The sequence below is a fragment of the Olea europaea genome, chromosome 22, assembly GCF_002742605.1.
Source record: "Olea europaea var. sylvestris chromosome 22, O_europaea_v1, whole genome shotgun sequence".
Taxonomy (NCBI): Eukaryota; Viridiplantae; Streptophyta; class Magnoliopsida; order Lamiales; family Oleaceae; genus Olea; species Olea europaea.
In genome coordinates, this window is record NC_036258.1 from 5,061,819 (window position 1) to 5,077,230 (window position 15,412).

The 15,412-nt window shown below is 28.8% G+C and overlaps 1 protein-coding gene across 1 annotated transcript in view; it reads left to right on the plus strand.

The window, feature by feature from the left end:
* The first annotated feature begins 9,811 nt into the window (after positions 1-9,811).
* LOC111371073 (leucine-rich repeat receptor-like serine/threonine/tyrosine-protein kinase SOBIR1) overlaps positions 9,812-15,412 on the plus strand; it is an 11,937-nt gene continuing 6,336 nt past the window's right edge. Inside the window, exon 1 of the mRNA XM_022992988.1 lies at positions 9,812-9,926. Within this exon, the coding sequence (XP_022848756.1) occupies positions 9,812-9,926 (115 nt within the window). The remainder of the gene's footprint in view (positions 9,927-15,412) is intronic.

A 15,412-nucleotide genomic window follows, 5' to 3' on the forward strand; every position in this document is an offset into this window, starting at 1 on the left:
TAAGGTATAATACTTAGTTCGGTAGCTTTTTGTATTAAATTCGAAGTAATATAAAATCAAAAGAATTATTTTTTATGTGTTCTATACTAATCCTAAACAAAGAAAGCAAATAAAATATTTATCTAATGTATGAGTGTTTGTATTGGAATCGTGAATTCCCCTATTACCATTTAATTTAACTCTTAATTCATAATTTAGTAAATTCATGCATTTAAGGCAATCAATAATTCACTTTTATTCAATATTCTTTGTCAAAATATATTAAAACTATGTTTAACAAGACCCGATCCTATTCTTAATAAAAAAAAAAAAAAAACCTCGAATCCAATTTAAACTACTAAATTAAAATTAAATTTGTTATTTCTCGGCAACGGTGTCAAAAACTTGTTCGTAAAAAACCCTGCAAGTGTACATGACTATTGTACAAGTAATAAGATTTGTGAATTAAGAGTATCGTTCTTACGAGGAATAAGGTATAATACTTAGTTCGGTAGCTTTTTGTATTAAATTCGAAGTAATATAAAATCAAAAGAATTATTTTTTATGTGTTCTATACTAATCCTAAACAAAGAAAGCAAATAAAATATTTATCTAATGTATGAGTGTTTGTATTGGAATCGTGAATTCCCCTATTACCATTTAATTTAACTCTTAATTCATAATTTAGTAAATTCATGCATTTAAGGCAATCAATAATTCACTTTTATTCAATATTCTTTGTCAAAATATATTAAAACTATGTTTAACAAGACCCGATCCTATTCTTAATACGAACTCATATGAAAAATATGCATTGATTCACATGATTTATTACACATGATTGCCCACGTCATATATATTATTCCTAATACGTATTGTCCATGTGTTGGTTTTGCCGCGTTCTAAACTTATTGTAAGTACTTGTACACTACAACAAGTAACTTACTATCTAATTGATGATCAAGCAATCAAATAGACAATGAGAATGCAAAATCAATTAAGAAAAATCATGAAATACTAAATTAATTTTCTTGAATTAAAATAAACAAATAATAGGGTTCATTATCCATCCAATATAATGAAAAACATAGTCTAATATTCTTATAATTAAATTACACAAGAATAACTGGAAAAAATCACCCAGAAATACGAAAGATAAAAAAAAGTAAGAAAAATCCAAGTTCTTGGCTCAAATCTTGAAATCGGACTCTGAATCTTCAAAATCCTAGTATGATTAACCTTGAATTGATGTATAGACTTGTTCTTTGCCTCCAACATATGTATAATATGATGAAATTTAGATCTAGGAGAGGTTCTCTACGTTATGGACGCGTTATCCTATTTATATGATGTCAATGAGACTCCTTACCAAAATAGAATAAGGAAGCCTAAATTTTTCCATGTTTAACATTGAGGCGCACGCCTGGGAGTCTTTAGGGTGCCTTAATTGCTCATTTTGGATGGGGGCACGCTTCCTACAGGCGAGGGCGCGCTGTGCCCAAGTTTCAGCAGTCGAATATCTTTCAATATTTTTATCATAACTTTCTCTTTCGATATACGATCGAGGTAATTCAAAGTGTGTTAGAAAGCTTACTCAGAAGGATACAATTCTTCTAGATATGTCATTTTTTCCAACTTGAACGTTTTCTATGTCAAAATTGGGTCTTAATTAGAGATTGAAAATTTGAAGTATAACTTTTTAGGTTGAAAATTGATGTATGATAATATTTTGACTATAATTCATCCCTTTGAATTTTTTTCTCATCTAATTGGCCCTGAGCACTCTCAACTCTTCATCATGAGGTCTGAAACAAGTTTTGGATATTTATATTTTTAGTCTCGAAACTTTGGATTTGCTTCATTTTAGCCCTTTTCCGTTCCTTCTTCCAATTTTTCTTTGAAACGTGAACTTTTCCTAATAAAAGTAATAAATAACAAATTAGTCACTAATCCATCTAAAGAATAACAAAATATCATCATTTAGGATCTCTAATAAGTATAGAAATTATGAAAATCATTTATGTACCTTTGCTTTACTTATAAGCAAACAACTTGAACTTAATCAAATGTACATCTCTTAACTCGATTCTTCTTTGTGTTCGTCTATGCCACAAAGTTGGTCGATGCCTGTGCTAATAGTTGAAAATAGGAGTCCAACAAATGCCCAGCACAAAGAAATAAGTTAACAAAACATTACATTTCAGTTTATTTAACATTTTCACATTATGTACATAAATTTCATAAAACTTTTATTCAAATATATATTCTTCAACAATTTTAATTTTTCTTTAACATTATCAATTACTTTACTTTAGAAACATTACGCATATCATTTATTTCATACGTAAAATGTGCAAAGCACGTGCTTACTACTAGTAAAGTAAGAATTTTGAATAGAAATCTGAGAAAGAAAACAGAAATAATAAAAATACAAAGAGGGAATAGGAAGTTTATAAGTCAACTTATTAGAAGCATTAAGCCTTCAGTGGCCACCTTGGAGACCAACTTTCTCCACACCAGTTTTGCCACTTAAAATAACAAAGGGAAAATTTCAGAAATCTCACTAAATTTGAAAATCCATAAAAAAAGTAAAACAAAAAAAAAAATTATTTTCGTTAAAATGCTCAAAATGTCAGTTTTTGGTGTGAAACATTCAAATTACCTTTAATGACACCTTTCTAGAAGCATTTAATACTTCATTTGACATTAATGTTATGATGAGATGATTTAATTTGTATATTATAAACATTGGATATATGATTATTATATTGGGTAATATGAATTGTGGTTAAAAAAGATAAAATAATTTGAAAAGTTAACATTAATACATATTTTCTTACCATTAACAAATCATAACTTCTTATCCATCTTCTTCATTCATTAATCAAGAAAACATTATTATTAAATTCATCATCCATTTTGAGAGGTTACCTATTAGAAATTATTTATATTATTATCTTACAGCTTACTATTTTGTAAATGTTAAATATAATATGGTTATATTTATTTAAAATTTTTGAAACTCTTATTTATTGATTTGTTTAGTTTTTCAAATATTTTTGAAGGGTAAAGATACTAATATTATTTACAAAATATGAAGGATTCCATGTTTAATGAAGTATCGAGTTATTTATTTTTGGAAAGATGTTGTAGTTGAGAATTGATTTTAACATATTTTCAATAATTTCTTCTAAGGTACCAAATACATGTTTTCAAGCTTCCCGACTATTTCGACAGTTCAATTGTCGAATAATTCATTTCAACCGTCGAGTTAGACGTCTTAACTGTCGAACTTGACATTTAGAAATTGTCGGAACAGACAATTTAACCATCAAGATTCAACCATTTATTTTATCTTTTGCTATTAAATGTGTTTAAATATTCAAAAGTGTCACTTTCATGCTATTAAATATCGACATATTGATTGTACAGAGTTCTTACTGTTGCAATCTCAACTTTTTCAAATATTAATAATTATTTAAGATTTTTCGTGTCACATAAGGAAAACTTGTTCATGTGAATGATGAATGGAAGTGAAGAGTAGAAAAAACCACTTTCATTTTAGTTTTGACAAGTATTACCTTATGCACTAGCTATGATAGAGTTGGCCGTAACCGGACCACGTGTTCCAACCCTATTCCAACACAACTCAAGTAAATAGGCTTGATACCTAAAAGTGGTTGAAATTGTATTTTGAATATTTCCCCGATAGCATTGTACATTTTGAACTTAGATTATCATTTTTCATTTTATTATCGTTTGCTGACATTAGTCGTGTTTAAATTTACAAGTAAAATAATTACATAGACAAAAATTGTATACCATCTTGGCAGAAAGTTTCTATCATTCTTGATAGATGGTTTCAAAGTAGAAATTTTGACAACAAATAAGATATATAAGGAACATTCTATTCTCGAGCACAGTCTCAACTTACATTAACATTTTCAACTTATATTATCATTATTATTTCATTATCATTTGTAGACATTGCATAACATTAATAGTTAAACTATTCGTCCCAACAGAAGGTTCTCGTCATTCTCGACTGTTGATTGCAAAGCAAAAAATGTGAGTACAAATAAGATACATCAGGGACCAGCTGTTACAGAACATTTGGTAAAGACATTACTATATTAATCTCCAACAAAACTTTAATGCATACTTTAGTACATAGAAGTACACAATTATAGCCCACTTCAATTGCCGTCGAATTTGAATGTTTCCAACACTGTCTTTATCAAAATCGTCAGAGCTTATGACAATCATCTCAAGAGGTAGAACGTTCGCCAATGACTCATCATTGTTGGACTCATTTTAAACAGAACCATGAACTCAAATACATCATCCAATACACTAGGTAGTGATTGCAAGGCTTCACTTGAAATTTCATCCAGGTTGGGAAAACGAACAGTAGAAATGGCTCTAATACCATTTGGAGGGTTGATTTCCTCATCATTTGAAGAAATTGTGATGGAAAAAATGGAGACAAATCGAGTATTGGCAGATGCTCATTCAGGTTCAACGGTTCATTGCTTCTCGTAGATGAACCCATTATCTCGATATGGTGGTATTGAGTGAAACTCTTTGAAAGGTTTGATGTATAAAGTGCCACAAATTTGGAGAAGTGTTTTAAATGTAACTGGAAAGAAAGTCATGACATGCTATTTATAATCAAATTCTTGGAAAGCAACAATTACGATCTTGTAGAACACAACCACCAAATCACAATTTAAGTGTTGCTTGAGTGACAATTGATATGATAATTTAAGGTCTAAGTGTACCTTTATCCTCCAAACTTTGTCCATAATTTATGGAAAATGTGAATATTATATCATGTGTATTAATTTATCTTAAAGTTTTCTGCGTGTAGTTATTGGTAATCAATTTTTATAGAAAATGTAGATTTTAAATCATGTATACCATTTTATCTTAAAGTTTTCTGCATGTAATTGTTGGCAATCAATTTCCATGAGTACTTTGTATCTTAAATGTAGCATGATCTTGAGTATTTTTGGTATTTAAACTTCTTTTAATCAAACTTCGATCAAGACATTCAACAATTTTTCTTGTACTAATCAAACAATCCAACAAGTATGAAAAATGATCAATGATAAAATATGTAACCACACGTGGATGCAACCACCAAATCGTGATTATAACCATATTCTTAGAGAGAAGAAAAATGAGGTCATTTAGTACATTATCAAAAATTGATTATAATGTAGTATTAACAAACTTCGTCACACTATTTCTTTACTCTCTTTCTCCTTTTCTTGGTATATGAAGTCCTAGTAAATGCTGTAGAAAATCGAATGTGTGTCAATCACCGCCCCTTTGTGTTAACAACATCGTTGTTTTCGAAAGGTATGGTGGCCGCCTCCGTCACGTCACAAGCTGAGGGAACTTCCTCGTTGTCAGGACATGACACTTCGGGCTCTATGGTTCCTCCATCTATTTGAAAACAATATTTGCAACACTAACCGACATGAGTTCAATATTTCTAGTTTGCAAACTACGGAATGAGATTAGAGTATTTAAAATTTTGAATTTCTCATAATTAATGCACATATCATTCACCTCTTGGTTCCCACTAGGTAATAGACCCTTGTGGTAATTCGAGAATGGGTTGATGCCTCCCCCATCTAGTTAAAAACAACAATTACAACACTAATGGAATATTTCTAGTTTGCATACTACGAAATGAGACGAAAGTATTTAAAATTTTGAATTTCTTAGATGTTAATGCGAAACACACGTGTAAGAAAGAAAAAAACAAAAATGTTCGAGAAATACTGCCTTTAACTGTCAAAAACTCTAGTTCATCTGTCGAGAATGATAGTTCATATTGATAGAATAACTGATATTTTGTCATCTGTCGAGAATAATTGAAATAAACTGTTAGAAACGATAGGTTATAGCGACAGATAGGTTACATAACTGATTTGTCCAGAAGTCCCCGTGTATCGAGAAATCATAATTGTACAGGCGTTCATTGTGACAAATTAAACAGTTCACTTAAAAGATTCGGTACCATGCTTAACCTAGAAAAGATGTAAAAAATAAGGTAGATTGTGACAAGTATAATACAACAATCACTTTTCACAAGCCAAACAAATTCAACGAAATATTAAGTAAAAAATTGATAGAACTTTAAAGATTTTTTTAAAAAAATATAAAAAAATTCATATATAACAAACTAAAAAACCTAGGAAAAATAAAAAACTTCAAAAAAAATAAAAAATAAACCCCAGAAAAATGGAGAAATGTACACCCCAAACAAAGTTAAACCCAAAACAAAGAACAAACTAACTACAGTCTATATGTAGTGAACTCAAAATTGATGGCGCAATTTTGAAAAAAGATAAAAGATAGGAATATTAGTAAAAAATTTGAAACAAAACCTTCAATCGATCGAGAAGAGAAATGCACATATTCAAAACCTCATCTAAGATATTCTTCTTTTTTTTGTACTGATGTAATAAATGGGATCTCCACGTAAGAACTTGCACTCCATATAGTTTTCAAAAAATCGAGAGAGAAAACATAGCAAAGAAGAAAGGAGAAATTTTGTAATAGTTGTGTGGGGAAGTAGAGTAGGTGATTGAACTGAAAAATAGAATTACATGGGCAAATAAACGTACTAGAGAAAGAAAATGAATGAGTTGATAGTTGATAAATTTTGCTATATATTGTAGTTATTTTGAATTACAATTGTGAGGTGATTGATTGTCACATTTTTCTTTTCATTTTTGTACAGCTTTTTTATGTTATCAACTCAATGATGTTTAGAGTATTTAAATTCGTGGAGGGGGGGCGCAAAAAGTCCAAACATGACAATCTGTAAACATTTAAAAAAAGGTGACATTTTTTAAGATATAAAGTTAAAAATTGACACGGAGTGTAATTTCCTTAATAAATAAATGAGGTACAAGTAGATTAAGCCCCCGTCTAAGCCTCATTCTTTTAAAATTTTATTTTTTTAATACTCATTTTCAACCACACATTTTTAATGAAATAATATTACACGCAAATTTAAAATATTTCCTTAATTTTTAATTACACATTCCCCATCAATCTACTATTCAAAATACATTCTTTTTCCAAAAATGGGAATTAAAATTAGATTTTTTTTTGTAGATTATGACAAAAGTTTTTGAAATGTATGGTTGAAAAATTGTGAGATGAAAGAAAGATGTGATTAATATTGATCGTTTAACATTGATTTAAATTAAAATCAAATTTTAATCTAAACCAAACAGATTATAATTCTTCCCATATGGACTTATTGTCAACATTGCGTACGATTACGTCCCTATATGATAATTATTATTTCAAAGCTTTTATTATTCGTACTCATTTTCAATCATACATTCACTCAATAAATCCTTATTTAATGCTCATCATCATCATCATCATCATTATTATTATTAAAAAACGAGTTTCGAATATTATTTTTCGGAGAATGTATGACTAAAAAATAAGAAAAAATTTAGGATTTACATGCATAATATTTTATTGTGTAAATTAGCAAATGTGTAATTGAAAATGAAGGCTAAATATTACGCAAGTGAACTCCAATTTTTTAAATTATTTTTTGGGAAAATTGCAGCAGCGGTCTTTAATTTTTTTAATTTTTGCAGACTTTACCCTCATCTACAATTTGTGCCAGTGTAAGTCCCTAACATTTCAAAAATATGTGACTGGGATCCAAATGAACGAAAACTGTCCACTTGATCGTAAGTTGTGTGGGGGAAGTAGAGTAGGTGATTGAACTGAAGAATAGAATTACATGTCAAAGAAACGTACTGGAGAAAGAAAAATGAATGAGTTGATAGTTAATAAATTTTGCTCTTATATATATTGTAGTGATTTCGAATTACAATTGTAAAGTGATTGATTGTCACATTTTATTTATTTTTTTTTTGTACAACTTCTTTATTTTGTCAACTCAATGATGTTTAGAGTATTTAAATTCCGTGAAATGACGATCTTGTAAAGATTTTTAAAAAGTGACATTTTTTAAAATATAAAGTTAAAAATTGACATGGAGTGTAATTTTCTCAATAAATTGACATTTTTCAACCGCACATTTTTTAATAAAATAATATTATACGCAAACTCAAAAAAAATTTCTTAATTTTTAACCACATATTCTCCATCAATCTACTATTCAAAATACATTATTTTCCCCAAAATGGGAATTAAAACTAGATTTTTTAGTAGATTGTGATAGAATTTTTTGAAATGTATGCTTGAAAAATTGTTAGATACATGAAAAATATGATTAATATTTATTGTTTAACTTTGATTTAAATTAAAATCAAACTTCAGTCTAAACCAAACAGACTATAATTCTTCCCATATGAACTTATTGTCAACATTGCGTTCGATTACTTCCCTATATGATAATTATTATTTCAAAACTTTTTATTATTAATACTCATTTTCAACTATACATTCACACAATAAATCCTTGTTTAATGCTTATTATTATTATTATTATTATTATTATTATTATTATTATTATTTTCTTCCCTATATGATAATTATTATTTCAAAACTTTTTATTATTAATACTCATTTTCAACTATACATTCACACAATAAATCCTTGTTTAATGCTTATTATTATTATTATTATTATTATTATTATTATTATTATTATTATATCCAAATTTTGACAATATCAATGTTGTCATCTATCATTTTTAACCACAATTGTACAAATATATTATTTCTTTATTTATTATCACACAAGCCTTTTTATCAGTGAAATTGGATGAAGTTAGCTTAATTGAAATCAAATTAAAATGTGATAATTCGATTGAACAAAATTGAAGTATACATTCCTGATTGACAGTGAAACGAAATATAGTTACCGGAAATGAACTTGACCCAAAAGATTTTGCTAATCATTAATTCTTTTAACGTTCATTTGATTTGGAAAATATGAAAAGTAGTATCGAAAATGAGTCGGATTGTTCAAATTTGAGATTACTCATCAGATTGAAATTAGCACAATCTAACTTTGGTTGGTTCACGAATTATACAAGGTTTGATTGTCTAATTCGATGGCCAATGAGAACTGGCCTGTTTGCTTGATTATTTAATTAAAAAAAAATAAAGTTGAGAATAAACTGAAAGTGTTTGAACTCTCTTTTAGGGGATGGACATTTTTCGATTCGATTTATGTTCGACTTGGTTTCAAGATTAAAATTTTCATTTTGATTCTTGAACGGGTCCTACAGTTTTGAACAGGTCCAAATATTTTTGAAAAATCCAGTATGAAAATTTAAACCAGATTAATTAATTTTTCTTCTCTAATGAAAAGAAGACATGGTTTGCTTTAAAAAGGGTAATTCTGTCTATGTGGTAGGTGAATGGTGGCTAATGGCTGCCCCACTCACCCACTTTTCCACAGAGGCCTTTGACCAAAATTTTTGTAATTAAAAAAAAAATGGAAATGTAAACAAAATTGTTATGATCGAAAATATCCCCCTTATTTGCAAACCAAGAGAAGAGAAATAGAGAGAAAAAAAGAGGAGAAAAAAAAAAGAAAAAAGAAAAAAAGGAGTCCGGATCCGTCGCCTACTGACGACCCGGACCTGTCTCACTTCGACCTCTTTGGACTCAACACGATCAGCCGGAGAAACGTCATTTTCTGGAAGGTTAGACATGTTCTCTATAAATAATTTCTTTGAAAATGTGTAAGTTTGAATGTTTAGGATTTGAATGAGCTAAATTCAATTTTTTATGGTTAAAATGGAAGAAAATATCGAATTTGAGATTGAAATGTTGGAAAAACTGGAAAAAAGAGACGGAGCTCGTCGAAAATGGAGTTTTCCGAGGAGCTGGACGGATTTTTGGTCCGTAACGGACCATCCAATCCGGGTCCGGACCATTTGGCCGGTCCGGACCCGACCATTCATTTTTTTTTCATTAATTTATTTTAATTTTTATGTTAAAAATATAATTAAATATGAAATAAATAATATATATGTTAAGATAATAAACCAAATTTAGAGATAGATGAAATAGAAATTTATTTTTTTGACTTAAATATATGTTTAGTAATTAAATATACAAAATAAATAATAAATATATGTTTAATAATAAATATATGTTTAGTGAATTAATTATGGAAACAATTAATATAATTAATTAAAGAAATACTTAAATGAAAATATTAATATATTTTAATTCAAATAAATAATCAAAATAGAGTAATTAAACATGATATCAATAATATACATAATTAACGAAATATTTAAAGAATAAATGAAATTGAATAATAATTTTCTTACTTAGCCAATTAAGATAATTAATTAAAGAAATAGTAAAATGAAAAATCGAATAAAATATTATTATTTTTATTCAAATAAATAATTTAAATAGAATAATTAAATATAAAATGAATAATATACATAATTAACGAAATATTTAAAAAATAAATTAAATTCAATAATAATTTTTTTACTTAACCAATTAAGAAAATTAATTAAAGAAATGATTAAATTACAAATCGAATTAAATATTATTATTTTTATTCAAATAAATAATTGAAATAAAATAATTAAATATGAAATGAATAATATGCATAATTAACGAAATATTGAAATAATAAATTAAATTGCATAATAATTTTCTTACCTATCGAATTAAGATAATTAATTAAAAAAATAGTGAAATGAAAAATTGAATTAAATACTATTATTTTTATTCAAATAAATAATCGAAATAGAATAATTAAATATGAAATGAATAATATACGTAATGAACGAAATATTTAAAGAATAAATTAAATTGAATGATAATTTTCTTACTTAACGAATTAAGATAATTAATTAAAGAAATAGTGAAATGAAAAATCGAATTAAATATTAATTCAAATTATTCAAATAAATAATCGAATTAAATTTTCTTACTGATTCTTTTTTTGTTACTAATTGTGTTGTATAGTGTAAAAAACAATGGAACACTTCTAGAACAACGAGCTTGAGTATATTTTTGATGATTACTATGATGTCACTGATAATTGTTTAATTCATAATGCAGGTATCGCAAAAGCATGTGTCACAATCTTTTACTTCGGCGAATTTCAAAGGAAACAAAAGGTTAATGGGAATAGAAATGGACGAGTGAAGGAGAAGGGGTTGCTGCTATTTCGATAACAAAAAATACATCGTTTATGGAAATGTATAATGAAATAGAAAACATGCTTAACGTCGATTCCTCTTAGTACGATATGGAATTGGGATTTTTATTTTAAAAGAATTCAACAATTTCGATTCCACCTTTGAAGGTTACTTCTCAAGTGCAAATAAAGCATGTAATTCAATTGAACCAAGGTCGAAAGACAACTCCTATTTGCATAACTTTATTGAAGAAAAATGTCCCCGAAGGTGAACACGAAGTTATCGATGGAGAGGATCGTAACGAGAATGATTTTTGGGATACTGTTGATATTGCTCGTGATGATGATGTGGTTATTCCTGGGACAGTTGCTACTCGCCATGATGCCATCGTTACACAAAGGATTTACGAGGAAGTTCAAGATAACGAGGATGAAAGGCCATTTACAAATCAGGATTTGATTGCTTTATCCAAATAGAGACATAAGTCTGGTGGGAGTTCACATGCTGGGCTGATTATACGGTCTTCTAATTGTTCGCGTATAGTTCCTGATGATGAAGATTTACATATCGATCAATTTTTTGACGTGAAAAGAGATTTACAAGAAGCTATGCACCGAATTGAAATGAAACATAATTTTGAGTTTAAGGTAAAAAAATCAAACAAGTCTAATACACAATTATTTGTGTGGACAACAATTGCAGTTGGCGTTTGAAAGCGACAAAAATGGACACAAATGAGTTCTTTGTAGTTCGCAAGTATGCGCGGGAACATACTTGTGAAGTGGGTATTCGTTAAAATGATCACAGGAAAGCTCGATCATGGTTTATTGGTCGACAGATAATGCACAAGTTTCAGGACCCACGGACGATTTACAAACCTACAGATATCATCAATGACATCCGTCGGGAGTATGGGGTAGTTATGAGTTACCAGAAGGCCTAGAATGCAAAAGAATGTGCATTGGAAGATTTAATGGGCAGAATCGCTTTAAGTATTTTTTATGGCTCTTGGACAATGCATTAGAGGTTTTCGAAATGTGATGCGACCTCTAATTCTAGTTGAAGGTATAACCCTAAAAGCTAGATATGAAGGGAAGTTGATTATTGCTACATGTCAAGATGCCAACATCCAAATTTATCCTCTTGCATTTGGCATTGTCGATGGAGAGACTGATCTAGCAATGCGTTGGTTCTTCACGAAGCTAAGAGAAGTAATTGGGGACATCGAGAACTTTGCATTTGTGACTGATCGGGGGCAGTCAATAATAAATGGTATAGCCGAAGTTTTTCCGGAAGCACGTCATGGTTATTGCATGTACCACATTCAGGGTAACTTAAAGACCAGGTACCGGGGCAGTGACATCGTTGCATTGTTTAGGAGAGCTGCAGAAGCTTACAACTTTGAAGAGTTTACGAAGTTCATGGGCGAAATAAAACATAAATCAGAAAGTGAATGGGAATATCTATCAAATATGGGGGTCGAACATTGGGCACGGTCATATTTTTCAGGACGTCGATACAACATGATGACGTCGAATAATGCGGAGTCGCTCAATGCATTATTCAATAAGGATCGAGAGCTACCAATTCTCGCAATGATTAAACATATTCGTAGCAAGTTACAACATTGGTTTTATGACCGACGTGAGGAATCCCAGAATTGCACAAGTGTGCTAGCTCCGGCACAGGAAGATCGACTATTCAAAACTCTGGAAGTGGTAAAAGCTCTATTTGTGGAACCATTAGATCAATTTCGCTTCTCCGTGAGATGTGGGCGTAATGTTGGATACATTATAGACTTGAATGACAATACCTGCATGTGTAGACAATTTCAGTTAGAGAGTTTTCAATGTGTGCATGCTGTCGCAGTAGCTATGTATAGAGGATTTCCATCACACAGCTTATGCAGTCATTATTACATGGCTGATTTTTGGAGAGCAACGTATGTCGAAACTATATTTCCTCTACCAAATGAAGTCGAGTGGGAAGTTCCTAATAATTTGTTGCCACCATCTACAGGAGAGTTTCTACAACCGCGTAAGTGCGGAAGGTGCGGCGCTACAAGGCATACACGTGGATTTTGTAAAGTCAAATCCCACTAAACAATGACTCGACGGATGTGCAGTATCTATATAAATCATATGTATTCTCTATTTGTAATATACTTTTTCTATTCTCAATTTAAATCGGATATAATTTTAATCACATTGTTTAATTATTCTTTCTAACAACATATTTGAATAAAAAAATAGGTTAAGTATAATAAATGTATAATTGGTTAAGTTTTTTTAATTAATTATATTAATTGGTTAAGTAAAAAATTAATTATTTCATATTTAATTACGTATTTCGATTATTTATTTGAATAAAAATAATATCACTTAGTTCGAGTTTTCGTTTAAATATTTCTTTCATTAATTATCTTCATTTGACACGTATATTTGATTATTTATATTCCTTTTAAATTACATTTCGTTAATTATCTTAGTGTGTATATTGTTTATTTAATATTTGATTGCTATATTTCGATTACTTATGTAAATGAAAATAATAATTATTCTATTTATTTTCTTTTAATACAAGTGAGACAACGATGTATATTAACTGACAATATGGAGAGATTACAGACACAACAACAATGTAAATTAAAATAATAATATTTTGTTAATTAAATATTTTAAAAAATTATTACATTACAACACGAATCATACTGAAATAAATAACATTTACATTTCAATAAAATAATATACAATGCATTAAGGATCACAGTTATATTCATACAAGTCGCAAGCTAATTTATGCCTCCACATATCAATCCAAGACTGATTTATTGTCTCAACATTGCGGCCAATGCTCAAAAACTCTATGTACTTTATTGCAAATAAGCCACAGTCGCCCCTGCAACCGAAGAAGAATAAATATTAGTTCGATAACATATAACTGAAAATTAAAAGGTAAAATTAAAAAGTTTTAAATCCTTACGATCATTCTTGTTTTGCCGTCGTCATGTTCCGCACAATGGCTAATCTGTCATTTACTCGAATCATCGCCTGATTAGCCATCATTGGCACGATCACAGCCATTGGCTCCAATATTTGCTCCAGTTGACTTTGTGTCAGACAGTGGTGATCAGAGTCGTACACATATATAGTGGAATTAGCAAATACAATTTCCACTGAAAAACAATGTGAGTTCGCGATCACTGGAATGTACATATGTGTACAATCCGTTCACGGTTTTTCGCACCTCGATTGTAGCCCAATCACCCACTCTACCATGTACTCGGGTAGAACATATTCATTCCCCTTGCTTAGGAGCCCGTGATGCTCAATATCTACGATACGAACAAACTCAGAGCTCAGGATAACTCGACTAGGACTGTCATAAGATCTCGGGTATCTCTGAGCCCGATTGCGTAACAATTCCATAGCCAAATCGATATGCTGAAACAAAAAAAAGAACACCAACAAAAAAGATAGAGACGTTTAAGTAAATGAACCAAGAACTTCTATAAATATAATAAATGAAAACTCAAAAAACTTACATCATCGGCGAGCCAAGTTGAGGTCGTCAGTACACCTTCGAACCACCTTTTAGCGTTGGGCACGGTCATAACTATCTCAATTCGATAAGTAAGAAAATTATTATTTAATTTAATTTATTATTTAAATATTTTGTTAATTATGCATATTAATCATTTCATATTTAATGATTCTATTCCGATTATTTATTTCAATAAAAATAATAATATTTAATTCAATTTTTCATTTCACTATTTTTAATTAATTATCTTAATTCGATAAGTAAAAAAATATTATTCTATTTAATTTATTCTTTAACTATTTCGTTAATTACGCATATTACTCAGTTCAAATTTAATTATTCTATTTCGATTATTTATTTGAATAAAAATAATACTATTTATTTCGATTTTTCATTTCACTATTTTTTTAATTAATTATCTTAATTCGATAAGTAAAAAAATATTATTCTATTTAATTTATTCTTTAAATATTTCGTTAATTACATAAATTACTCATTTCATATTTAATTATTCTATTTCGATTATTTATTTCAATAAAAATAATAATATTTAATTCAATTTTTCATTTCACTATTTCTTTAATTAATTATCTTAATTCGATAAGTAAGAAAATTATTATTCTATTTAATTTATTCTTAAAATATTTCGTTAATTACATATATTACTCATTTTATATTTAATTATTCTATTTCGATTATTTATTTCAATAAAAATAAAAAAAATTAATTCGATTTTTCATTTCACTATTTCTTTAA